Source organism: Zeugodacus cucurbitae, chromosome 6 (genome assembly GCF_028554725.1).
Source record: "Zeugodacus cucurbitae isolate PBARC_wt_2022May chromosome 6, idZeuCucr1.2, whole genome shotgun sequence".
Classification (NCBI taxonomy): Eukaryota; Metazoa; Arthropoda; class Insecta; order Diptera; family Tephritidae; genus Zeugodacus; species Zeugodacus cucurbitae.
In genome coordinates, this window is record NC_071671.1 from 31,219,751 (window position 1) to 31,243,274 (window position 23,524).

Sequence of the window (23,524 nt, forward strand, 5' to 3'; positions counted from 1 at the left end):
CAATAACCAAACTAATCATAATAATAGTATTGCCAGATACGAGCTCTGTACCGCTTTATACGTAGCCGCGAAATTCAAAAGACAAAAACGGAGATATTTGCCAACCTAATATGAAATAAGTAGGATTTGTATTTGATTTGATGCCGTAAATCAAAGATGTAAATAGACAGCTACTTTTGTCGATATAATATTTCAAAACAACCAACTACTTAACGTGGGTTAGATGTAATTTTTAGTTAATTTTTGGTTGCATGAACATCAATGTTTCCACAGAAAAAGGTGAAAATTTGGATTCGAAGTTGGAAGAAATGTTGTTTTTTTGGGGCAAATATTGATATTTCGACTAAAATTTTTAGTCAGTTATAAATTAGCTTTGAAGATAGTTGTAGCTGTAAGAAAGCGATGCAATGCAGTTGTTTTCACGAACTTGGAGGATGCCCACAAGAATCCTCACCTAAACGTATTATATAACACCGATGTAGGCTTCAATCGCTATAAAAAACACGTTACCGAATGAACCATTTGGAGAATTCTTCGGAAAATAGGTTTTGTGTCCGTCGTTAAACAGAAGAAAACGCGTCTATAGTTTTGTAAGGAACAAAAAAATCGATCCGGTCAAGAATGGAAAAAAGTTAACTGGTCGGATGAAATAAATAAGAAATCAAAAATTAATCGTTACCAATCAGATGGTAAACCATATATATATATATATATTTGGCGTAGGAACCGCTTACGCGATTATATCCGAATCCTCTAGACGCATCTTCTTCTTCTTCTTGACTGGCGTAGGCACTTTCGTCCATTTGAACAACATAACCTAACCAGCGCAGCCGCTGTCTTTTTAATAGCTGGACTATGTTTATGTCGTGTCATACAGCTCATCATTCCATATTCGGTATTCGCCGTTGCCAATGTTTAAGGGACCATAAATCTTCCGCAAAACCTTTCTCTCGAAAACTGCTAGTGCCGTCTCATCGGCTGTTGACATCGTCCACGCTTCGGCACACAGTTCCCTTATACCGAGATGCCGATGAGTGCTTTCAGAGAGCAGGAGTGCAATACAAGTCGAGTAGAAAATAGTTCGGCTGTCTGTTGTGATTGCAGCTTCTCGATGTCGAACCGTCTTTGTGTTTGTTGACGTGTGCGCTTTTCTACACAGAGGCGGGTGCGTATCTTAGCTGCTACAAGATAGTGGTCAGAGATGTTAGAACCACGGAGCGTAGGAACATAAAAAACATTGGAGACATGGCGTCCATCTACCACAACATGATGGATCTGGTTGCGAGTGATTCGATCGGGGGACAGCCAAGTAGCTTGATGGATTTTCTTATGCTGGAATCTAGTACTACAGACGACCATATTTCAGCTTCAGAACGTTTGGCGATGTTTCGTCATGGAGGCTGAATTTTCCGACTATTGTGCCAAAGACACTTTCTTTACCCACCCTAGCGTTGAAATCGCCAAGCACAATTTTGACATAGTGGCGTGGGCAGCGCTCATAGGTAAGTTCTAGGCGCTCACTGCGAACTTCTCTTCCGTCGGGGTGTGAGCGCAAATAAGCGATGTGTTGAAGATGCCAGGACTCGACGACGGAGTCTCTCTCCCACCACGAATCCCACACCCACACCTTGCGCTCCTTTATATGGCCGCTGTAGTAGATGTCACAAGAACCCACCTTCTTCCGTCCTTGTCCCGTCCATCGCATTTCTTGGATGGCGGTGATATAAGCCTTTACTCTTACGAGGACATCAACCAGCTGGGCAGAGGCACCTTCCCAATTAAGGGTCCGCACATTCCAGGTGCATGCCCTTAATACGTTTGCAGTGGTCGTTATCAAAATTGGGGTTCCTAATCCGAGGCTGTTGCTTCCTGTTCATTGGTTATTCGTTTTTATGTGGTGGGTCCCAAACTCAACGCACAACCGCATAAGCGGGATTCGCCTTCTCACTTTAGCTCGCTTCCAAACGGATGCTTGTTGGCTACCCAGAGGATGCTTGGTCTAAGTCGGGAAGTCGTGAGCTGCTTGAGCCACATGCAAAAGAATACATAAGCCATACATCAGGACGGGAATAATGAGCGACTTGTAGAGTTGTAGAGATGGTAAACCAAGGTTGGTTGGTTGGTTGATTGAAAAGGGAGGCGAAGAGAGCCGGACCGCAAGCGGTCGCGCTATAGCCCCGAAGGTACCCTGAAAAGCATCATCTCGGGCGATTTAACGAAGCTTCTGAGTTTTTTCTATCCCAGCTGCCCAATTTCTCTTTGATTAGAGTATTGGGAGCCATGGAAGGTATCTATTCTTAACCGACAGAGGGCTGGGCATTCGCAAAGATAATGCTCTAGTGTCTCATTATCTTCTGCGCACGCACTGCATTCTGTTGAATCTACTATACCAAGTATCTGCAGGTTGCCTCATAGAAGTAGGTGCTGCTGATAACCCCTGTGATACAGCTTAGGTCTCTTTTGCTCAAAGTAAGAAGTTTTTTGGACTGTCCAGTGCCAACATTACCCCATAGTAGTTTTATGGTACGACGCTGCGATCTCAGCTGCACCTGAGCCTGCCAACTCATCCGCATTTTCGTTTTCTTCTATACCTATATGACTGAGTACCCAGATAAGTTTAACTGAGTTTTCTCCCGCTAGTCTATTTATTGCCTCTTTGCATAATCTAACGCAGTGAGACTTCGTGTTTGCGCAGCGGATAGACTTAATTGCGCCTTGGCTATCCACAAGGAAGTTGATGTATCTGTTTGTTTGGGTGCAAGCCACCTAGCGGCTTCCCTTAGTCCGACAATCTCAGCATGAAATACCGAGTTGTAGTCGTTTAGTTTTAAGCTGATTTCTGTATGTGGGTATTACAGAAGAAGCCAGCTCCCGTACCTGTTTTCCTTTTGACCGGGATTTGGGATTATCTATGATTGTATCGTTGGTCCACTCTTATCTGCTGGGGAAGCAGAACGTTGTCTTTGTTTCCCCAACAATCTCGGTTTTCCGGTCACAGGACCAATCTAAACCGAGTTCAGTGACAAGATGATATCATGTCTCCATTAGTGCAATGTTTGGGTCCAGTGGCCCATGAACTTTAGCCTACTCGCTGTAAGCGTTGTATCATACTTCACTTGGATATGTATTGGCCTGATATCTGGGATAAACTCCAAGGCCTTTGTTGAAGTTGTTTTCATAGCACCGGGTATCTCTATCAAACAGGTCCTCTGAACTTGTTACAATGGTTTAATCCGGCACTTTTTCGTTAGTGCTTTCCACCAAACTAATGCACCATATGTTAGTATCAGTCGAATAACACTTGTATACAGCCAATATAACATTTGGGCCGAAGACCCCAATTCGAGGCAATGGCTTTTCTGCAGGAGTTCATTATATGGAGAGCTTTGGAAGCCCTGTACTCAATGTGTTCTCTCCAGCTTAGTTTTTATCTAGGATAGCCCCAAGATATTTGACGGATCTAGTGAGTTTAACGGTTTTACCTCTTAGAGATGGCGGATTAAATTGTGGAATTTTCGTCTTTCTCGTAAAAAGACAGATTTCTGATTTTTCCGGATTTACCGAGAGCCCATGTCTCTCCGCCCAAATAGAGGAGATTTCCAGGGCTTTCTCTATGAGCCGTGATAAACGAGTGAGATATTTGCCTGAACAGAGAAACGCTAGGTCGTCCGCATAACCGACGACATTTTAATTCTCCCTGCCAAGTAGGAGTATCAGTTTGTTGATCAGAGTGACCCAGAGCAAGGGGGACAGGATTCCTCCTCGCGGGGTTCCACAAGTGATCTGGTGAGAGATTTTTATTCCTTCCTCATCGTAAATGGCTCGTCTGTTACTGAGCATGCGACTCAACCAAATCTGTATGTTCTTGTTGATGTCGAATGAAGCAACAGACGAGATCAATGCAGCGGTGTTGGAGTTATAAAAGCCGCGAGTCTGAACTCTTTCTTCTCAAAAGATTTATCGATGGTCCCGACTGCTTCGTGTAGAGCGGTATCAACCAATTTACCTTTGACATTCGCATTCTGTTGAAGGCCAAACGCTTGGGTGGAATTTGTTGTTTAATTAAATCGTCACAGATTCTTTCCATACTTGTAAGTACGAAGGAGGTTGCACTTTCTTCTCAAAAGATTTCTCGATGGTCCCGACTACTTCGTGTAGAGCGGTATCAACTAATTTACCTTTGACTTACGCATTCTGTTTGAAGGCCAAACGCTTGGGTGGAATTTGTTGTTTAATTAAATCGTCCCAGATTCTTTCCATACTTGTTAGTACGAAGGAGGTTGCACTAATCGGACTATTAGATTTTGGCAAGGGGAAGTTTATGTATTGTAATAGGGCGGGAAATATACCATCAGTGCCTGCTGCTTTGAGAGGTTTAAAACTCCTAAAAGCCCTGATCACCATTTCCGGAATGAACACGTGGTCGTCAACCTGAGTAGATTGTACTAAAGGCTGCGGACTGCCCGTCGTGGATTGTAGGAAGTGTGTATCTAATAAGATTTTTATTGAATCCTTCATGTCTAAAGCCCTGCGACCTTGGCTATCTACCATTAGAGCGGTCTGCATGTGATCCTTAGATAAAAATCTTTTAATTTTTGCTGCTTCGCTTACACTATCGACTTGTTCAGAGAACAAGCGCCACGAGTTACGTTTTGCTGCTTTTGCGCTATCGAACCTCTTGGCCTTGTTGAAGGCCCTGCGAGAATTTCTTCGAAGACTTTAGTTCCCTATTCATCCAAGATTTGTTGATGGTAGAACTCGCCGTTCGAAGACGACAAGCTTTTTCAAATGCACTAATAATACATTGTGTTAGATTTCCCACTTCTAAGTCAATGGCTGACTCGGAGCTCCACTGGTCTGTAACTGCAAGTTTGCCTAATAGGCGACATAGTTCAGCCAAATATTTGTACCAATTTTTTTATTTGTTCCTAAACATCGGCGTAATAATCATTTTGTTATTACCTTCGCTCACTTTATAGGTTGAATTTTTACCTTTTGCGAAAGGGGGACGAAGCTTTCCATAGGACATTGTTCGCTTTATCTCCTACTTCACGCGACGCTTACTAGAAGCCATTCGGAGTGCTTCTCCCTGCCCTCTTCCTTTTACAACACGGGCTTGGAACCGGCTATGGCGGAGTAAACCATACTACTGGCGTTCACCACATGAAAACTTTCAATGGTTTCATGGTGTGAAAGTGCTTCACTTGGTGTAACATTGGCCCGTTAGTCAAAATTTTTAGAGTTATAAAAAAAGAAGACTACTAGAATAGTTTACAGTCAAATCTATCTGATTTTAGGGTCAAGTGTATTATTTAGCGGAAGAGATAACTTTCCAACAGGATAACGACCCGAAGAACATTGCAATAATTATTACTCGCTGACTCAAATATAAACGATATCAACTACTCCAATGGTCAACATAAAGTTAATGAGGAGATTACCAATTACCGAACAGTGCCGAGCAAAATGGAGGAGCTATAAGCAGATTAGAAATAGAATGGAGAAGCTTATCAAAGGAAAATATTTAAAATTTATTTGAAAATACGCAGAGACGTCTAGAAATCACCAAACGTCTAGAAGTAACTTATAGACTTTATACCAAATATAAAAAATTTAATTTGAGGCCATTTAATCCTTACAGGCAAAATTTTAATGTATGAGTTTGTTTTAGTTTTTTTTTGTATTTCTCTGTTGTGTTTGTTAATAAATAGCTTTCTAAATTGTTATATATATCATACAATACGTAATAAACTCATCCTGAAAATTTTATAATATTTGAGCTGTCGTAAAACAATTCCAGCACTTAAAATTCAAAAGTAGTGAACATCCCAACAGTTTTGCTCACCACTGTACGTTAAAAGTTTATAAGAACTTAGAGTTCTTATCAGAGAGCAGCTTCGGGTATGTTCGAGTGTGTTCAATCACACTAGCTTAAATTCGGTACGAGTGTGTCGAAACACTCTTCAAACACGTGTTCGATCGAGTTTGGAACCCGAAGCGAAAATAACGCAAACGAACAATCACGACGGTCCTATTTTCGAGTGCAAGCAGCAAACTCGGATTTTATGTATATTATATTTTCGGGTGTGTCGTGCACGTGTTGATTGTGATCGAAACACTCGAGTGGCACTCGAAGACCAAAAAATAATAGATAAACATACGTACACACATATGTATGTATGTTTGTTGGCGTCGGGATGTCGCGTTCTGTCTTAGCTTTTTTGGTTGAATAATTTGAATATTAGACGTACATAGTACATATTATAAAATAATAATTCAATTTAAGAATAGAATTCACTCAAAACTTATTTTATTTATTAATTCATAAATCATAAATAAAAAACATTTCATTGCACTTAAATATTTTAATTTTTTTTAAATCACAAATTTCAGGTGTAGACCAGATAAGGTGTTTGTGCCATTGGAAATGTTCTCACAACCCGAATTTTCTATCGTTGTCATTATGAATTATAAAAAGTAAACAAAACAAACAAAACCAATAATCGTTGACAATCACTACGCAATAATAGCATGACTGCCAATTACATACATACATATTCTGAAATTTTGTGCACACTCGTGTGTGACTCGATCACATTCAATACGATCGGGTTAGAGTGCCAGCTCGTTCACAAACGAGTGTCAACTCGGCACTCTGTTAAAACAAGCATATATGCTTGTGTTTCGAGTGTCGCGAAAGGCTCGTTCGTTTTGAACATGTCTCCAAACGATCAATACGTGTATTCATACCGAAAACTTTGATCAAACAAAATCAGAGTGGACATTCGAGTGTGCACGAAAATGATATACCCGTTGCAGCTCTCTGGTTCTTATACAAAATATTAATATGTAGTTTAGTTTTTTTTGTTATTGTAGTTAGTGGTCATTTACTATGAACTAACATTTTGAATATTGTTCAGTTGGAGAGTATAGAAGAATGAAATATTTACCCATAACATTTCTGTAAAACTTTTTTAAAATATCAAAACTTTCGGTTAAAATAAATTTATAGAATTTCTTTAGTAGGCCCAAACATGAAAACATGACTACATTGATAGCAATCACTAATTTATATGTTTCTATGGGTGATCTGTATATTTGCAAAACATAGTTTATGGCTAAATATATTTTGATAAACAATAACATTACTTCATATCATATATTTACATATCCTTACTGATCATTAAATGAAAACAAGCTCCTTCCATCGATGGCAGAGGCGCTCCAGTGTTTTGTATCTCATAAAGACTTCGACGTAATCCTCTACCGCGTCAGAGACAGTTGGGACATTAATCATGTAATCAAGTATATTTATTATGTGGTATATTACCACAGATACCCCTCATTACTTTTCACTTCACTCATAAGAATTCATGAATAAAATTTCATTAAAATATCCAAATTTTCACACAAGTTATTACTTGCACATCCCGTTTAGTTTTGGGTGTTTCAAACAACCATTAGTTGAACAATTCTTATACTCGTAATCTGTGCAACATCTTGAGAGAGTATAAAATATTTACAAAAAGTGGACGTTTGTTTCCAAAGCGAAAAAAATAATAATAAAGGAAGAACAAGTCGAAAAATATCATAAACGTATATAAAAACATGTACGGAGTAGCTAAGTTCGGGTGCAACCGAACATTTTATACTCTCATTTTCACCACCAAGGTACACTTTATCCAAGAATATATGCTCACTTAATTTTGCTAAGATATCTTACATATTAACCGATATATGTGGAATAATGCCCATCGGAAGTTGTATTATACAGGTTAATTAAAATATCTGAGAAATTTACCGATATTTTCGGTATTGAGTTCTTCGTGTTTGATATCAGGGACCCTGAAAGGTTATAGTCCGATTTCGACAAAATTGAGTTATATGGGAATTTGGCGTGGTTGCGAACCGCCCACATTTCATACGTGTAATCAGGATGTGAAGAATATATTACGGACCGAATTTCATTGAAATCGATCGAGTAGTTTCTGAAATATGGTTTTTGGTCCATTAGTGGGCGATTTATATATTAAAAAAATCTTGGTGCAGCTTTCTGTCATTTCTTCAGTAAAATTTAGTGTTTCTGCAATTTAAATTTAGTTTTCACTTCCCCCAAAAAAATACATCCAAATATGCCCCTTCCTAGTGCGGTCCTTTAAACAAAATAATACTTTTATAACTTTATTTATGGCTTAGTTATGACAATTTTTGTGTTTTCGGTTTTCGACTTTTTGTGAATGTGGCGGTGGTCCGATTTCGCCCATTCAATAGCGACCCTCTCACGGTCTCAAGGAACATGTATACCAAGTTTCATCAAGATATCTTAATTTTTACTCAAGTGACGGACGGACGGACTCAACTCGTCTCGTTTAGTTTTCTCGTTTTAGTTCTATGACTTACAAATAACCGTTATATGAACAAAACTAAAATACTTTCAAAACTTTGTTGAGAGAGTATAAAAATTATAAATATTAAAGAAAATTGAGAGCTGTTGCATTTCGCATTAGGTAGAGACAGGTTAGATGCTTAAAAGTGCACTTGCATTCCAAATTTGTGAAATAATTGAAATTAAAAAAAAACACCTTGGTGGATATTTAGCGGATCACCACGAATCTGTTTAGTTTCCGTTAATCCGTGTTAATCTCAATATATACAAGTGAAATATCCTAATGTTGAATTTGATACTTTTGCAACATCGTTGCCAACGTAACCAATTCAGCATATTCGCTTTATAAGCGGTCCCGTAATATCAGCGGCACCGTTCATTTTTCTATTCTCGTTTGTCATTTCTCAAAGTTTGCATTCACATTTCATTCACTTTTCCTTTTTGCTATCTCTCGGTTGACCGATGCTATTGAGCGGTTCAACCAAAAAACTGTAATTTAACGTTTATTCTCGAAACATTTTTATAAAGTGCTTTTGGACATGTCAAACGTGAATAAATCCAAATAATATTTTTCTAAACTCGATATTTTATTCTGTGTATATAATTTTACTTACATATTTATATTTCTTATATACAATTTTGTAATTTTTGTTTTGTCCCATAAATAAAAAAGATACATTACATATATAAAAACGAAAAATCATTAACTTTTATTTTTTGTTTATAATAATTATCTTATTTTTTAATCATTTGAGCTGTTGGTGTTCTCGTTATATTTTTATTTTCTATTTCTGGTAGAATTTGGTCTTTATTATACACTTAAATAACAAATTATGTAATGGTTTTATTCTTTCAATTTAAGTATCAATGAATTCTATGCAAAAGGAATAATGTTGGGAATGAATCGCCGTGGAATTAATACTGTTACAACAATGGCGTCTCAATCAGGCATGGATGACAGTAATTGGAAAAACATAAGCGTATCCGAAAACTCAACACTTCTAAACAATTCTAACAACACTAATTTGAACTCCGATGGATCAAATCAAAGTGTATTTCCACAAAACAGTATTGCATATAATTCTAGTAACAGTCAATATCCTCAGGGAGGTCAGTCTTCTCCTGCCGGTAATCAGTCTATAATATTTCAAAATTCGAATCCTGCTGGTTCTAATACTCCTCAGTATACGTCTTCGCCTGCTCCATCTGGTTCTTCTACACCAGGACCAGTTGTACAACAAGGCATTGGTGGTTCATATACTCAGTCTGCGAGTTCGGGATCGTTTAATGGTCCAGTTGGAGGTCCGTTTGGTTCTCCCTCTTCGAATTTAAATCAATTTAACAGACCATCAAATGCAGGAACTCCTTTTAATTCAGGGCAGGGCAGCCACTTTTCTTCGCAAGTTTTTGGAAGCCAATTCGGCACTCTATCAACTACTTCTCCATTTAGTCATGCAGGCAGCCACCCAATGATGGGAAGCTCCCAACAAATAGACCGTATGGAGCAAGGCTTTAGAAGACATAATTCTTATTTTAGTCATACTGAACATCGCGTTTTCGAATTGAATAAACGGCTTCAGCAACGTACAGATGAAAGCGATAACTGTTGGTGGGATTCCTTTACCACTGAGTTCTTTGAAGATGATGCACGGTTAACAATATTGTTTTGTTTGGAAGACGGTCCAAAAAGATATACTATTGGTCGAACATTAATACCACGATTCTTTCGCAGCATCTATGAAGGAGGAGTATCTGACTTATACTTCCAGCTTAAACATGCAAAAGAGTCATTTCATAATACAACTATTACTCTAGATTGTGACCAATGCACAGTAATAACGCAACATGGTAAGCCATTTTTTACTAAAGTATGTGCTGACGCAAGACTTATACTGGAATTTGTATATGATGATTATATGCGAATAAGATCATGGCATATGACAATTAAAGGCCATAGGGAACTTATTCCTCGGTCTGTTATAGGAACTTCGATACCACCTGATCCAATGCTATTGGATCAAATAACAAAGAATATTACAAGGGCAGGAATTACAAATTCTACTCTGAATTATCTTCGATTATGTGTTATACTGGAGCCAATGCAAGAATTGATGTCTAGGCATAAGGCATATGCGCTCAGTCCACGGGACTGTTTAAAAACCACATTGTTTCAAAAGTGGCAACGAATGGTGGCTCCTCCAGGAAAAAAAGATCCACAAAGACCTGCGAATAAAAGACGTAAACGGAAAGGATCTAATTCAGGAGGAGCGGCAAATGCAGGAACGCCTCCGGTTACCAATCAAAAGAGATCTCCGTCAGGTCCAAATTTTTCGTTATCTTCACAAGATGTAATGGTTGTAGGTGAACCAACATTAATGGGTGGTGAGTTTGGTGAAGAAGATGAAAGATTAATTACAAGATTAGAGAATACTCAATATGATGGAACTAATGCTGTGGAGCATGAAAATCATTCAGGATTTGGCCACGCAGACTCCCCAATATCAGGATCAAATCCATGGAATATGGATCGCACAGGAAATATCCCTTCTAGTCCTAGCAACGCTTCTGTACAGCAGAATAGTTCCAATATATCTGAAATAGACAAAAAAAGTCCAATAGTTTCGCAATAGATTCCGCAGTGTGCAAATACTATTATTATATTCACTTCGTAATACTACGTTCGGACCGACATTGAAAACATTTTGAAAACATAACTTGTGGATTGTGGAACCAAAGTCGTTCTGACCGACATCATGTGTTTTCGATGCATTTTCATCGAGAGTTCACGAATTTATTTGTTTGTTTAAATTTTGAGCAATGGGAATGGTATATTGTAGAATCTTTAATATTTGCTTATAATTATTATTAATGATCGTATTTTATAGAATCACGACAAGAAAATTTAATAATGAAGGAATTGGCTTTGAAAAGTCAGTTAAACATCTTGCGCAACGATGATTCTTAAAGAGAATTGATAGAGACATATTTGTGCTATGAAAACACATTTTCAATGTCGGTCCGAACATAGTATTAGACGAAATGCAAAAGCTCGCAATTAACTATAATTTTAGTTTGTGGTAGAATCAAATATGTTTTTATTTTTTAATACACGCATTTCATTCAATTATAATTAATTGGAAATTATAATTAATTGGAATTAAAAATTAATTGAATTAATTCCAAGTAATCGGATATACATGAAATTTATACGTTCTACACATTTATTATAACATAAAGTTGAAATACAATAAAATATAATGTATTAAAAAATGTGTTTTACAATGTCTTTAATTGTGGAGAATATTTTGTGGGAGATTCTCTTTTGCTGTCGCCCATTGCGTTCACTCGATCAATTAGTGTTCGACAACTCTGTTCGTGTTTTTCTTTCATTCTCTTTCATATTCTTTTTTCAACTTGTACGCATCGTTTCCAAACAAGAAATATGTTTCATTAACTAATTTTTATCGTTATTTTCTATTTTCTAACATATTTTTATTATATTATGCATATTACTATATGCATTTGTAAATTACATACAAAATAAAATTATAAATGCAAATTTTAAAATATATTGTATACAATAATTTTAAAATGTACGCAAATGCAAAACTTACATAGCAGCGAGCTGTTACGAATAAAAACACAAAGCGTGTTGCCGAACACACACTTGGCGCGATTCTTCTCTCTTCGTCGCCCCTTCTCTTATAAACTAATAATTGCCGCAACAGGAGTTGACCCATGTGCAAGAGCTATAACAAGGGGATACAGACGTCAAGAGCAAAGTGCAACAAACAAAATTAGAGAATACATATTTTAACGTATTTGACTAAAACTTTATGCGAAGTAAATAACTAAAAATGTGTATAAATTTATATTTTACAATTATTTTTTTAAATGTATATGTTAATGAAAATTTCTACAACTCGAAGCTTCTCTAACTCGAAATTTTTTTGTGGATTGTGGTGACTCGAGTTAGAGAAGTTCCACTTTATATAAATATATTTAAAATATTGAAACTATAGTCTCCATTAAAAATAAAAAGTTTGAAATATTAAAAATACTAATAACAATATGTATGTAAAAAAAAAATACTTATGAATGTTGGTTCGTTAGGTAGGTAGGTACAGTGGATGTCAGATTACGTGGGACTAGAATCCCCTTACACTACAATGTCATCTTTGTCGGCGTGTCTTCCTATCAGACAAAAGTTAGCACTCCTACTAGAGTTCTTATGTCCTTCCTTTTAAATTGCAATAGCCGGCACGTCCGGCCTTTATTATAATCAGGACTGCTTGTTGCGCAAGTCAGATTCTTTCCACCTGGATTCAGCCCAATATATGACCAGTTTATTAATTAAGTGTCTACAACTGGCCAATGGCATGCATATATATTCTTTACTGGGATCCATTTGTAAGTGCCTAATATGGCTAGTTTATCTGCTTTGCAGTTACGTGGAATATCACTGTGGTCTGGAACCCATTGAAGGTTTATCGTGTAATAAGAAGTCAGATGTCGGAGGATGGAGAAAGTTCCTGATTGTCATTCAATTGAGAATTGCCAGGAACGATTCTTGCTGACATCACCGCCATTCAAGAAATGTGATGGACGGGACTTGAACGGAAAGTGGATCCTTGTGACATCTACTACAGCGGCCATATAAAGAAGAACAAATACGGTGTGGGATCCGAGGTAGGAGAGAGACTCCGCCATCGAGTCCTAGCATTCTCTTCGGTGGATGAACGTCTGCCACAATCGGCATCAAATCGCGGTTCTTCAACATATCACTTATTTGCGCCCACGCCCCGACGAAAGAGAAAGAAAGATGTGACCAAAGATACCTTGAATAAGCGCTAGGAGCACTACTTCAAAATCGTCCGAAATATGGTTGCATGTAGTACCAGACAAGATACAAGAAAGTTCAATACGACTGGCTCATGATCGAAACATGCGCAATCCAATCGATCATGTTGTCATAAATGGACGTGCGTGCACCAATTATATACTATAGAGGATACAAACCCACCTCTGTGCAGCAAAGAATGTCCGTCAACAAACACAAGGAAGGTTCGACGTCGAAAAGCTACAACCGAGCAGTTGCACTTCTTCTCTCTTCTTGCACTTCTGCTCTCTGAGAGCACACACGACCATCTCGTTATAAGGGAAATGTGAAACGGCATCTCAAACTCACTGCTTACCAATGCAACCGAATCAATTGGATTTCGGCAACGAAAAAAATTAGATGGTACCATGAGGATTACCGTTTCGTGGCTATCTTGCTATGTTTGGCGTTTGGCTATCTTGCAACGTTGCGAACGACCACAACATGTTCGGGGTGGGATAGATACCTAGAGTTGAGACGCATTTGCAGACGTAAAAAGAAAGATGACGAAATTAGTACATGCTCGAATTTTTTTTTTGAAAAGATACGGTAACCGAAGCATTTCCATGTAGGAAACAAGGATATAATCTGGTCTCTGATGTCCAAAGAATTCAGGACGCAAAATCGACACAAACAGGTGCTACTTTGGCCGGAGTAGGCAATAACAGTAAAGACCTTTCTCGACGAACCTGGACAGTAAAAAAAAAAGTAAAAACGAATATAAAAGTAAGGAGGGGCTAAATTCGGGTGTAACCGAAAATTTTATACTCCTGCAATTTATTGATTAACCTTATCGTGCCCGAATTAAAATGGGCGGAGGTAACATTTTTTTAGTTCAGATATCCTGGTTCACTTTTTAAATTACTCTCTTATCTTTATTTCTTTACTTTGTTTTAAAATAAAATAATTATTTTTATGTTTTATAACACTTTTTGTATAACCACTCAGTATAACTATTTTCGCGCTACCGATTTTGATAATTCCACTCTGCGGAGAATGCCTACTGAATGAACACGTGCACAGCTCATAACAAAAAAGTAAATGTAAGCTTGCACAATACATAAGTCTACATAATTGAAAAAAAACCGAATTGGTGATTGATAATAATTAAAAGCTAAATGTTAGAAAAATTCATTTGCTGCTACAGTTGCCTTGCTAAGTCTGAAGGCCTCTTATGTTTCAGTCGGTTTTCTCGTTCAGCAGTACCTATGAGTCTGGATGCCTCTTCAATTACATGCTGTATAAGCCTCATTTCGTGAGTCTTTGCAAGTTTGGTTATTTCGTTCACTACTGAATTCACACCAAGATCACGGTGAAGGTCAGCAGATCTAATATACCAAGGAGCATTAACTATACTTCTTAGTACCTTATTTTGGAAGCGCTGAATGCAGGCAATACAGTTTTGAGTTGAACAACCCCATAGTTGAGCTCCATATGCCCAAATTGGTTTTAGTACTTGATTATATATAAACAGCTTGCTTGCGATTGAAAGCGTGGATCTCCTACCGACCACCTACCGAAGCTCGCATCTTTTTTTCTTGGCATGCTCTTTCCAGCGAAGCTTTGCATCTAGGGTGATTCCTAGGTATTTAGCATTATTGTGATGTGGTATAGGAGTACCATTTATATATGTACCCCAAAAAACCCCTTGAGGCGGAACAATGTGAGTTTTATTGATTTCTCTTATGTATGTTAAGCTTCAGAGTTTATACAGTCAAAATTATTTATGTTGTAATAGTTAATTGTTAAAATGGTCATATGACAGAGAACAAAATATTCATGTTTTCGATTTCTGAACTTGAGGAATCCTCTTAATTTACAAAAGGTATCCAGTTTGATGTTGTTAATGAAGAAATATATTGTTGCTAAGTCCCCGCAGGAATGAAGCTTTTTAAAACTGCATCGGATTCACTCGAAACTCATTATACGGGGGTTTTCGGGTCGCTGATTACGAATCCGGTGTCGATTTTTCAAAATTAAAAATGACCCAAGAAATATGGATAATTTTTGAAATATGTCCACCATTTTGGTTCGTCATTTTTAATTTTTGAAAAGTGACATCATAATAATCATCATAATCAGCGACCTCGAGAACCCCCGAGTATTATTATCTCCGTTGACTTTAACATTCGTTGAGTCGTTCAAGCATTTCGACTGGTAACCGGCGAATGACACTCGTGATGTTTTGTTCCACGACTGGTATTGAAGTGGGATTGCACGCATAGACTTTAGGCTTTGCATATGCCTATAGAAAAGGTCTAACGGTGTGATATCACACGAAATTGGTGGACACGCTCAAAACATGAATTATATACGAATCTATAAGAGCGCGTCATTCATTTCTCATTCTTTTTATTTGCTGCCAGTTGCAAATATGTATGTCCCAAGTGAAACCAGGTCTATAACTATATAGTATAATCATCGTATAACTTGTACAGCTTATCGTTCCATCGTCTTCGATATTCGCCGTTGCTAATGTGCAAAGGACCATACATCTTCCGCAAAATCTTTCTCGATCGATATCGAAATCGTTCACGGTAATTCACCATAAAGCATGACGGGAATAATGAGCGTCTGGTAAAGTTTGAGTCGAGAGAGGACTTTACTTTCCAACAACCTACTCAGTTCACAGTAGAACCTTCCGTTTATCACAACATTATCGATTTGGTTACGCGTGTTTCGATCAGGAGACTGCTTCGTTGCTTGATGGATTTTCTTCCACCACGAATTCCACCTCCAATTTATAAAGGATTATACCCACCTTCTTCCGTCCTTGTCTCGTCCATCGCATTTCTTGGATGGCGGTGATGTAAGCCTTTTAATCTTAAGAGGTAATCAAATACAGCCCTCTTCTGAAAAAACCTCATAACAGAGGTGAGAAGAAAATTTTGAGGGAATTCTTGTGAGGCATATTTTGTGAAGCTATTCTGATTCGAACTTCATAAGAAAAAAGTTTAAAAAAGTCACCACGTGATTTGAAAAGCATTTTGCTGTCAAACAGCTGTTTAAAAAAAAAAAGAAATTTAATTATTATTAAAAGTAATTTTTCAAATTCAATAATTTTAATGTAAATGTATTTCATTTACTTTTAGACGTACAAATGTTGAAAGAACAACTCAGGAGCAGCTGCAACATTATATAACTTTTTGCAAGCAGCATCCTGAGTTGCAATGGGGAAGCTAACTCTGACCAACCCTCAAGGGCTACAAATGGTGATATACTATACTAAAAACCCAGCAAGTCGTGGGTACTGAAACTCCAACACATTCAAAGAAATTTCAATAACACCACTACATACACACATACAACAAGGGGTAAAATGTGCATAAACATTTAACTAACTCTTCTCTCGTACAGCACTCCGAATGAGAGAAAGAAACAACAAAAGTTCTCGTGTGTTTGATTGAACAAGTTTTGTTTTGAGCTACATTTATCATGGCTGCTTGTGAAGTATTATTTTGCGTGTTTCATTTAAATCAGTTTTAAATCAGACTAATTAAAGTTTAAATTATTGAACCACGCATTTTTAAATAAGTAAAACGAAAATATATGTTTTCTAAAGCCACAAGATGGAATTGAAGAGGAAGATACAGTAATACATACTTCATCTCACTGTCAATTCGAAGCACGCAATAGAAGCTTCGCCAACAAAGATCATAGATCTTTGGTCAACATCAAGGGCGAAACGTAAATAATTATTGAATATAATAATATTGTCTTGCCTTAAATTCTAATTAATTTTCAATACAGATATTTCAAATCTCATACGGCGCATTAAAGGTACGCATCCTTGTCACTTATGGTAGCAGCGAAGAACTCTCGAAGGGATAGGAATATGTGCTGCAAGCAAATCCAGAACTATGGATGCAAACGCTGCTACATCGAACCAGTGGCGAACGCAGGAAAAAAATTTGGGGGAAGTTTTAGGTAAAAAGACAATGTTTCATTAGTTTATTCAGAAATTGAAGTCTAATCTTCTTTTAATTTGGGCCATAACATTTAAAATATCTTCCTCCGTCACGTCTATATCTCTATGGATATTCAAGAGAGCCATTCCGTTCAGGCGTGCTTCTCCAGTTTTATTTCTTAAATATGTTTTAAGCCTGCGAAGTGAGGAAAACGAGCGTTCACTTGAAGCGACAGATATAGGGATTATTGCTCCAATCTTTAAAAAACGATGCACTGTTTTGAAAATTTTTGCATCGCAACAATTCAACGCGTCTAAAAAAGTTTTGGATCTCTTTGTTTGATTTAACCAGTTCCTGAAAATATATTCAAAATTTTAGTTAGAAAATATAATCTGAAGAAAAGATTTTTAACCTTTTCCACATTCTAAATTCAGCAACGAAATCATCGGGATCTTCTACATCAGCGGTTAAGTTAAGACACTCAAGTATTTTTTTGCAAACAGCATAATTTTTTTTAATTTAAATTTATTTCACAACAGTTTGCTCATGGAACGAAAACTGAAAGTCATAATAAAAATTTTTCAAATTTTTCCTGTATTATGATTAACAATAAACTCTAAAAAAAATAATTGAAACCTTATTGGTGACTTTTCAGTTCAGAACTAATTTTCAAAAGAAGTCCATTTTCGACTCACAATTCCCCTTAAATCAAAAACAATCCAGTTCAGCAGCCACAGAGTTATAAGGCAAAGTCTAGTTTATATTTTTCTGGGTTTTTTAATTGGCCCACATTCCCACAACTTTTTAATACTATCCAGATACAATAGGTTTGTTTTTAGTTTAACATTTTCATAGTTTCAAAAAATTAAATTCTATCAGCAGAAAAGTATCAAAATAGGCCGTTTGTGAACAAAAAAGTATCAAATCACAAAATTTAGAAGATACCATTGTATCAAAACGGCAACGCTGTTAGTGACTAATGTATTCATTTATTTTACATATTAATACATCGTCGGCTGAAAGATTGCTTTTAAAACAACAAATTACAATTTTTCAAATGACTATGTAGAATTAAATTCTATTATTTAAAAATTCAATTACTTTCACACACCAAACCCCCCCCCCCCCTGCGTTCGCCCCTGCATCGAACACAAATCATTTACACACCAGATATTAGGTTTATGCCGGTTTTCTGCGAGCAGTCTCAAGTCTCTAATAGAGAGGAATCTGAGGTGACTTTTCGGTATTCTGGCGAGTTTGTCTCATCTCTATTTGAGCAATATCAGTCTCTAATTTGTGATGTGCTTTAAACCAGGTCACAGAAAAACAAGAGCACAATAATGGTTGATGCAATTGGCCTTATATATATTATAATGAAAAGAAAACGAGAAGAAGAGAGATAATGTATTAATATTTGTAATTTTGCTATAATGGATAACAAAGTACCTATGTTTAGCTACACTCGTAGGCGCAATCTGGCTATTTTGCGCAACAAAGAAGATGACTTTTTATATGAAGAAAATACGTTTAGGAAATTCTTTCGATTTCCAAACACACAAATATGTATGTATATATATATATATATATATATATATATATCCAAAATATATAATAATCATAAAATAATGAATTTGTATTTTTTACAATTATTTACCTTCGATTGCCATTATGCTCAAATGTAAGGATGAGAACATGTGTTAGTCGATTGTTAGGTTGTTAACATATTTCATATTTACTTAACAATTGATTCAGATAAAATGCATATATTACACATTTATTATAAACTATTTCAGTATTATTTTCAATAATAGTATTATCCAATTATTGACAAGAAATTTTTCTGCTGAAATTTTGTTAAAAAAAAACTAATTGCGTGCAATCAATTCATAAATTATCATTGTGAACATGCACTCATCTCTAATCAACTAAAATATATCAACCAGAATACCAAAATGATACTTCCTGACTAACAGGGTCGCCAGTTCGCAATTGTGACAAATAGAGACATGAGACAAACGTGACAAGCAGAATACCGTCATTAATGTCACTTTTTGTGCGTGAAATTAAACGGGGAGATTTTAGATTCTGGGGCGCCAAGATTTGAATTCACTTTTAGGTAAATTAGCCCAAAATAAACACTTTTTATTAAGTAAAAAAAATTGATATCTCGCTCCGTTTACGAGATATCGAACGTTGAAGTTTGTGTTAACAGCAGCCGATGCGCGCACTTACATATGCATTGATGCAGGTGTTATGTGATTGATTTACATAATGGTGGATGGATTGGATTTACATAATGATAGTAATTCAAAAATCACAAATAAACTTATAGTACAAAAAACGAACTATTACATCATGTATTTCTGTGGGATTCTTAGTGGTAGCTCGTCATTTTGACTGCCAGCTTTTCAGTAGCCCATGATCTGGCTTTGTTGCCAACATCAAAAATGAGTTCATGGGCTCTCTCAACAAGCAAAATAGAAGAGTTTCGTATCATATTAACCATGCTGCTCGCTCAACCTCTGCAAGCAAACTGAATTTTTTTGATCGAGTTTAGAGCAGTGGTCGGCACTGCATAGCACAATTGTGCCGACTCAAGTCACACGTACGCTTTCGCTCTATCGTTCAGTCGTTTTCGAAACAGCCATGGATAATATGATACGAAACTCTTCTCTTTTGCTTGTTGAGAGAGCCCATGAACTCATTTTTGATGTTGGCAATAAAGCCAGATCATGGGCTACGAACAGCTGACAGTCAAAATGACGAGCTACCACTAAGAATCCCACAGAAATAAATGATGTAATAGTTCGTTTTTTGTACTATAAGTTTATTTGTGATTTTTGAATTACTATCAACTTTAATTTAAGTGGAGTTAATATATGTACATATATTATTTAAGAAGCACTATTGGCTATTTGTACCAAAGTAATATATTTTAACGGATTTCCAAAATCTGTCGTTTACTCTTAAACTCTACCCTGAGTTCGATCACTGGATTGTCAAATAAAAGTCACACATTAATGGCTACACACTAATCTTTATTTATAATTCCTTATGACTTAACACTTTATTACTCAATACTCTAACTTATAGCTTGTTTACACTTTACTCGACAACTCTCTCCTTAGAATTGTCCTCACTCGACAACTCTCTTATTAGAACTGTGTGTTGCTGCCAGGCCGGCAGCCCTTATATAGTCGATTGCTAGCATGTTATCGTCACTCGAACATTCTGGCAACTACGAATATCGATGTCTAGATAGATCTGGCAAGTTATCGATTTCGATTGTCTATTCTAGTTTGTTCTGGTGCCATTTTCGTTACACTGCCCTCCACTTAAGTCTGATCGTCCCGAATAGACATACTTCCAGAACCAAACGCTTAGCATTTCTTCCTTTCATCTCGTCTTCTAGGACACTGTTGTCCTCCTTAGCGTTTCTTTCTCCATTGGCATTAATCCTAAACTTTAAATCAATCAGTAACCAAAAATTATCCTCGCAGTGGTCTACGCCGTTGATTCCAGGAGCATGGATATATGGAGATCCTCTGTATCTATGACGATACCTGTCCACCAGCTTTCTAAAATGCTCTTCCAAATTTCGGATGAATCTTTCCACCATGATATCGGATCGTGGATGTGATGCTGCTTCACATATTTTCCGGACACATTGCTTCTGACACATCTCCAAACTTTTGATGTCTATGTCCACCATCTCGTCAGTCTCTTGGCTTCGAATTGGGTATTTCTCCGTCCAAGCCATCAAACCACTCCTGTTTCCCGATCTGCTGGTAGGTAATGGACCAGCTACAACCATGGCAAATTGCTCAAATAGCGTTCCCGAACTGTACTGCTTCATCTGACCATGTCTCTTGGAACTCGACACCTCATTTGCAATGCAATCTCCCATTGATTTACGACAACCAACCCAACAAAACTAGTTCCTCAACCTTCCCAAGGTTTCCGTGATTCTTATGTGCACTTCACTTGGACCTTTGTGCATCTCGTAGCGAACTTTAGGTAATCTCTCATTCCGACCAACCATGAAAGATCGGGAGATTTGTCCTTCTTTACTTTTCCGTACCCGATATAAGCAACCAGCCACTAACTTGAAACTTTTGCACTGTACCTTTGCGATTGGACGTTCTTCTTTCTTTGGACGTTTCACACCTGGAGGCTCATGTTGTTGAGAGTCTTCTTCCTTCAGATCACAATCTTTTGTCCATAACACGTCTGTCTCCTCTGGGATCACCTGCGTCGATTTATGTACCTCCTGTTCCTTCAACTGTGTCGACACCTGTGCCGAAACCTGCGATGGTATACCCTCTCCATGTACTTCCAGCTGTGCTGACTCCTCTTCCCTTTGTAAGGTCACCTCCATCGACTCCTCCTCTTTCAACTGTGAGGACATCCCATTCACTTCCAATTGTGTTAACAAAATCTCTTCATGCGCTTCTAAAGGTCTTAACATATACATCTGATTCGCTTCCAACTGTGTGGACATATTCTCTCCATGTACTTCCAGTTGTGTTGACACCTCTGCTCTATTTGAGACCACATCCATTGACTCATCCTCCTCCTCTTTCACCCCATTCGACTCCAACAGTGCTGTCAAAACCTGCCCATGCGCTTCCAAAGCCTTTGGCATACGCGCATCATTCGCTTCGGTCTGTGTTAACACAATTTCTTTATGCTTTTCCAGCTGTGTTGACACATCCGCTTTATTTGAAGTCTCATCCATTGATTTAAGTTCCTCCTCATTCGATGGACTTTCCTCCTGCTCTTTTGACTGTAATGTAATTTCCGGTGACATACTAGACCATGTCCTCTTAAATTGGCTACGCATATGGTCCCCAATCTGCGACATTAGGGACACAAACGTGTTCGAGTCTACAGGTTTTGAGAGGTTTTCTGTTCTTTTCATTTCTTCTAAATCCATTAGCCATTCCTCCCACGTCGATTTGATAACATATTTTTCCACGTTGATGTTTTCTTCTTCCATTGCCTCTCTTAACCGGGCTTGTAATTTGGATTTCAAGCCATTCGTTGCTAAGCCTCGTTGTTCCAACTCCCTTTTGAGTTGTGGTATCCTTAATTCGTTGAAATTAACCATTATCTCCCTGGAATTTTATTTGTCAATCCCACTTCTGACACCAATTGTAACGGATTTCCAAAATCTGTCGTTTACTCTTAAACTCTACCCTGAGTTCGATCACTGGATTGTCAAATAAAAGTCACACATTAATGGCTACACAGTAATTTTTATTTATAATTGATATAGATGTTTATTGTTTATCTTAAAATATATATTTAATATTGGTTATATTGGTTAAGAAGTCTCTATAAAGCGTAAATTGCAAACCAATAAATACCCAAGTAATCGAATAAAAATCTCCTAACTTATTATTTCCCCCAGTGGCACCACTGCCAAATGTTATAAAAAATGCAGCTCTCTCTCGAATGAAAGAGTTTCGTATCATGTTATCTTTGGAACCAGCAACGAGTAAACATCGCGCATGGCTATGGCACTTTGCATAAGTGCCCTGCCAGAAATGCCTACTTTTATGAATGTCGTTTTATGTTATGTATTATATATATGGTTTTAAGCTATTTAAAGACAGAAAAGTTAATGCTTTTTTGATCTAATATATTTGTTTAAATAATAAAATAACTAAAATGAATAAATGAGTACAAAAATTCATGTTTTATTAAAATATTGAAAACATTCTCAAAATAGATGGTTACAGAGTTCTCACTGGGTATCCTTTATTTCGTGTTCACCTACACAGTCAAAATTTCTCTCGTGCCGACCACTGGTTTAGAGCTACTTATCTTATGTTGTATTGGTTACCAGTAAAAACAGCTTGTATTATTTTATTGGTCTCTCTTGTTTTAGCAGCAGGAAAAAAGTTACCATTTCTCCTCTTTTACGGCATGTCGGTGTGTGATTATCTTGCTCGCTCTCTCTCATTGATTTTGGTGCAAATCCTGCATATGTCTTTTTGCTCTAATTTTTCTATTGTTTTGGAAAGTCATATGTCATTCTGTGGTTAATAGAGCCCTCTGTAGTAATTTTTTATTTAATCAGCCATCTATCAGATTATTCGATTTATCATTTTCAGGGTCACCCGTTAGTCACAGGAACTAAATGTATTGGCCATTTGTTGAGTCAACGTTTCGTTACTTAAATTTAGATCAATGGTCTCCATGGTTTCATTCTATAGCTCATCTAATTTTTCGTTTAAGAATGAAAAAATTAAATTGTTGTTTTATTTTTATTTATTTAATTGCATGTGGTACTTACATTTATACATTAGTATAGTGTTTTACATTTTTAATAATTATTATAGATTA

General features: G+C 37.0%; 1 protein-coding gene and 2 long non-coding RNA genes across 5 annotated transcripts in view; 1 reads left to right on the top strand and 2 right to left on the bottom strand.

Annotated features, from left to right (window-relative positions):
• LOC105220252 (LIM domain-binding protein 2) overlaps positions 1–11,266 on the top strand; it is an 18,804-nt gene extending 7,538 nt beyond the window's left edge. For 2 of the 3 annotated variants that reach the window (XM_011196679.3, XM_029045712.2), the window contains one exon: positions 9,249–11,266. In XM_011196679.3, the coding sequence (XP_011194981.1) occupies positions 9,277–11,016 (1,740 nt within the window). In that variant the 5' untranslated portion in view covers positions 9,249–9,276 and the 3' untranslated portion in view covers positions 11,017–11,266. Of the gene's footprint in view, positions 1–6,458; positions 6,478–9,248 lie in introns of those variants that run through there. The other variant, XM_054235270.1, reaches the window with a different exon arrangement.
• An 89-nt stretch (positions 11,267–11,355) lies between these two features.
• LOC128922885 (uncharacterized) lies at positions 11,356–19,108 on the bottom strand. Its single transcript, XR_008472080.1, has 2 exons — positions 18,828–19,108; positions 11,356–12,135 (listed from the first exon to the last, which is right to left on the bottom strand). It is a non-coding gene; the product is annotated as an uncharacterized LOC128922885 (long non-coding RNA).
• On the bottom strand, positions 16,121–18,821 carry LOC128922883 (uncharacterized). Its single transcript, XR_008472077.1, has 4 exons — positions 18,620–18,821; positions 18,341–18,531; positions 17,586–17,731; positions 16,121–17,527 (listed from the first exon to the last, which is right to left on the bottom strand). It is a non-coding gene; the product is annotated as an uncharacterized LOC128922883 (long non-coding RNA).
• Positions 19,109–23,524: the final 4,416 nt, after the last annotated feature.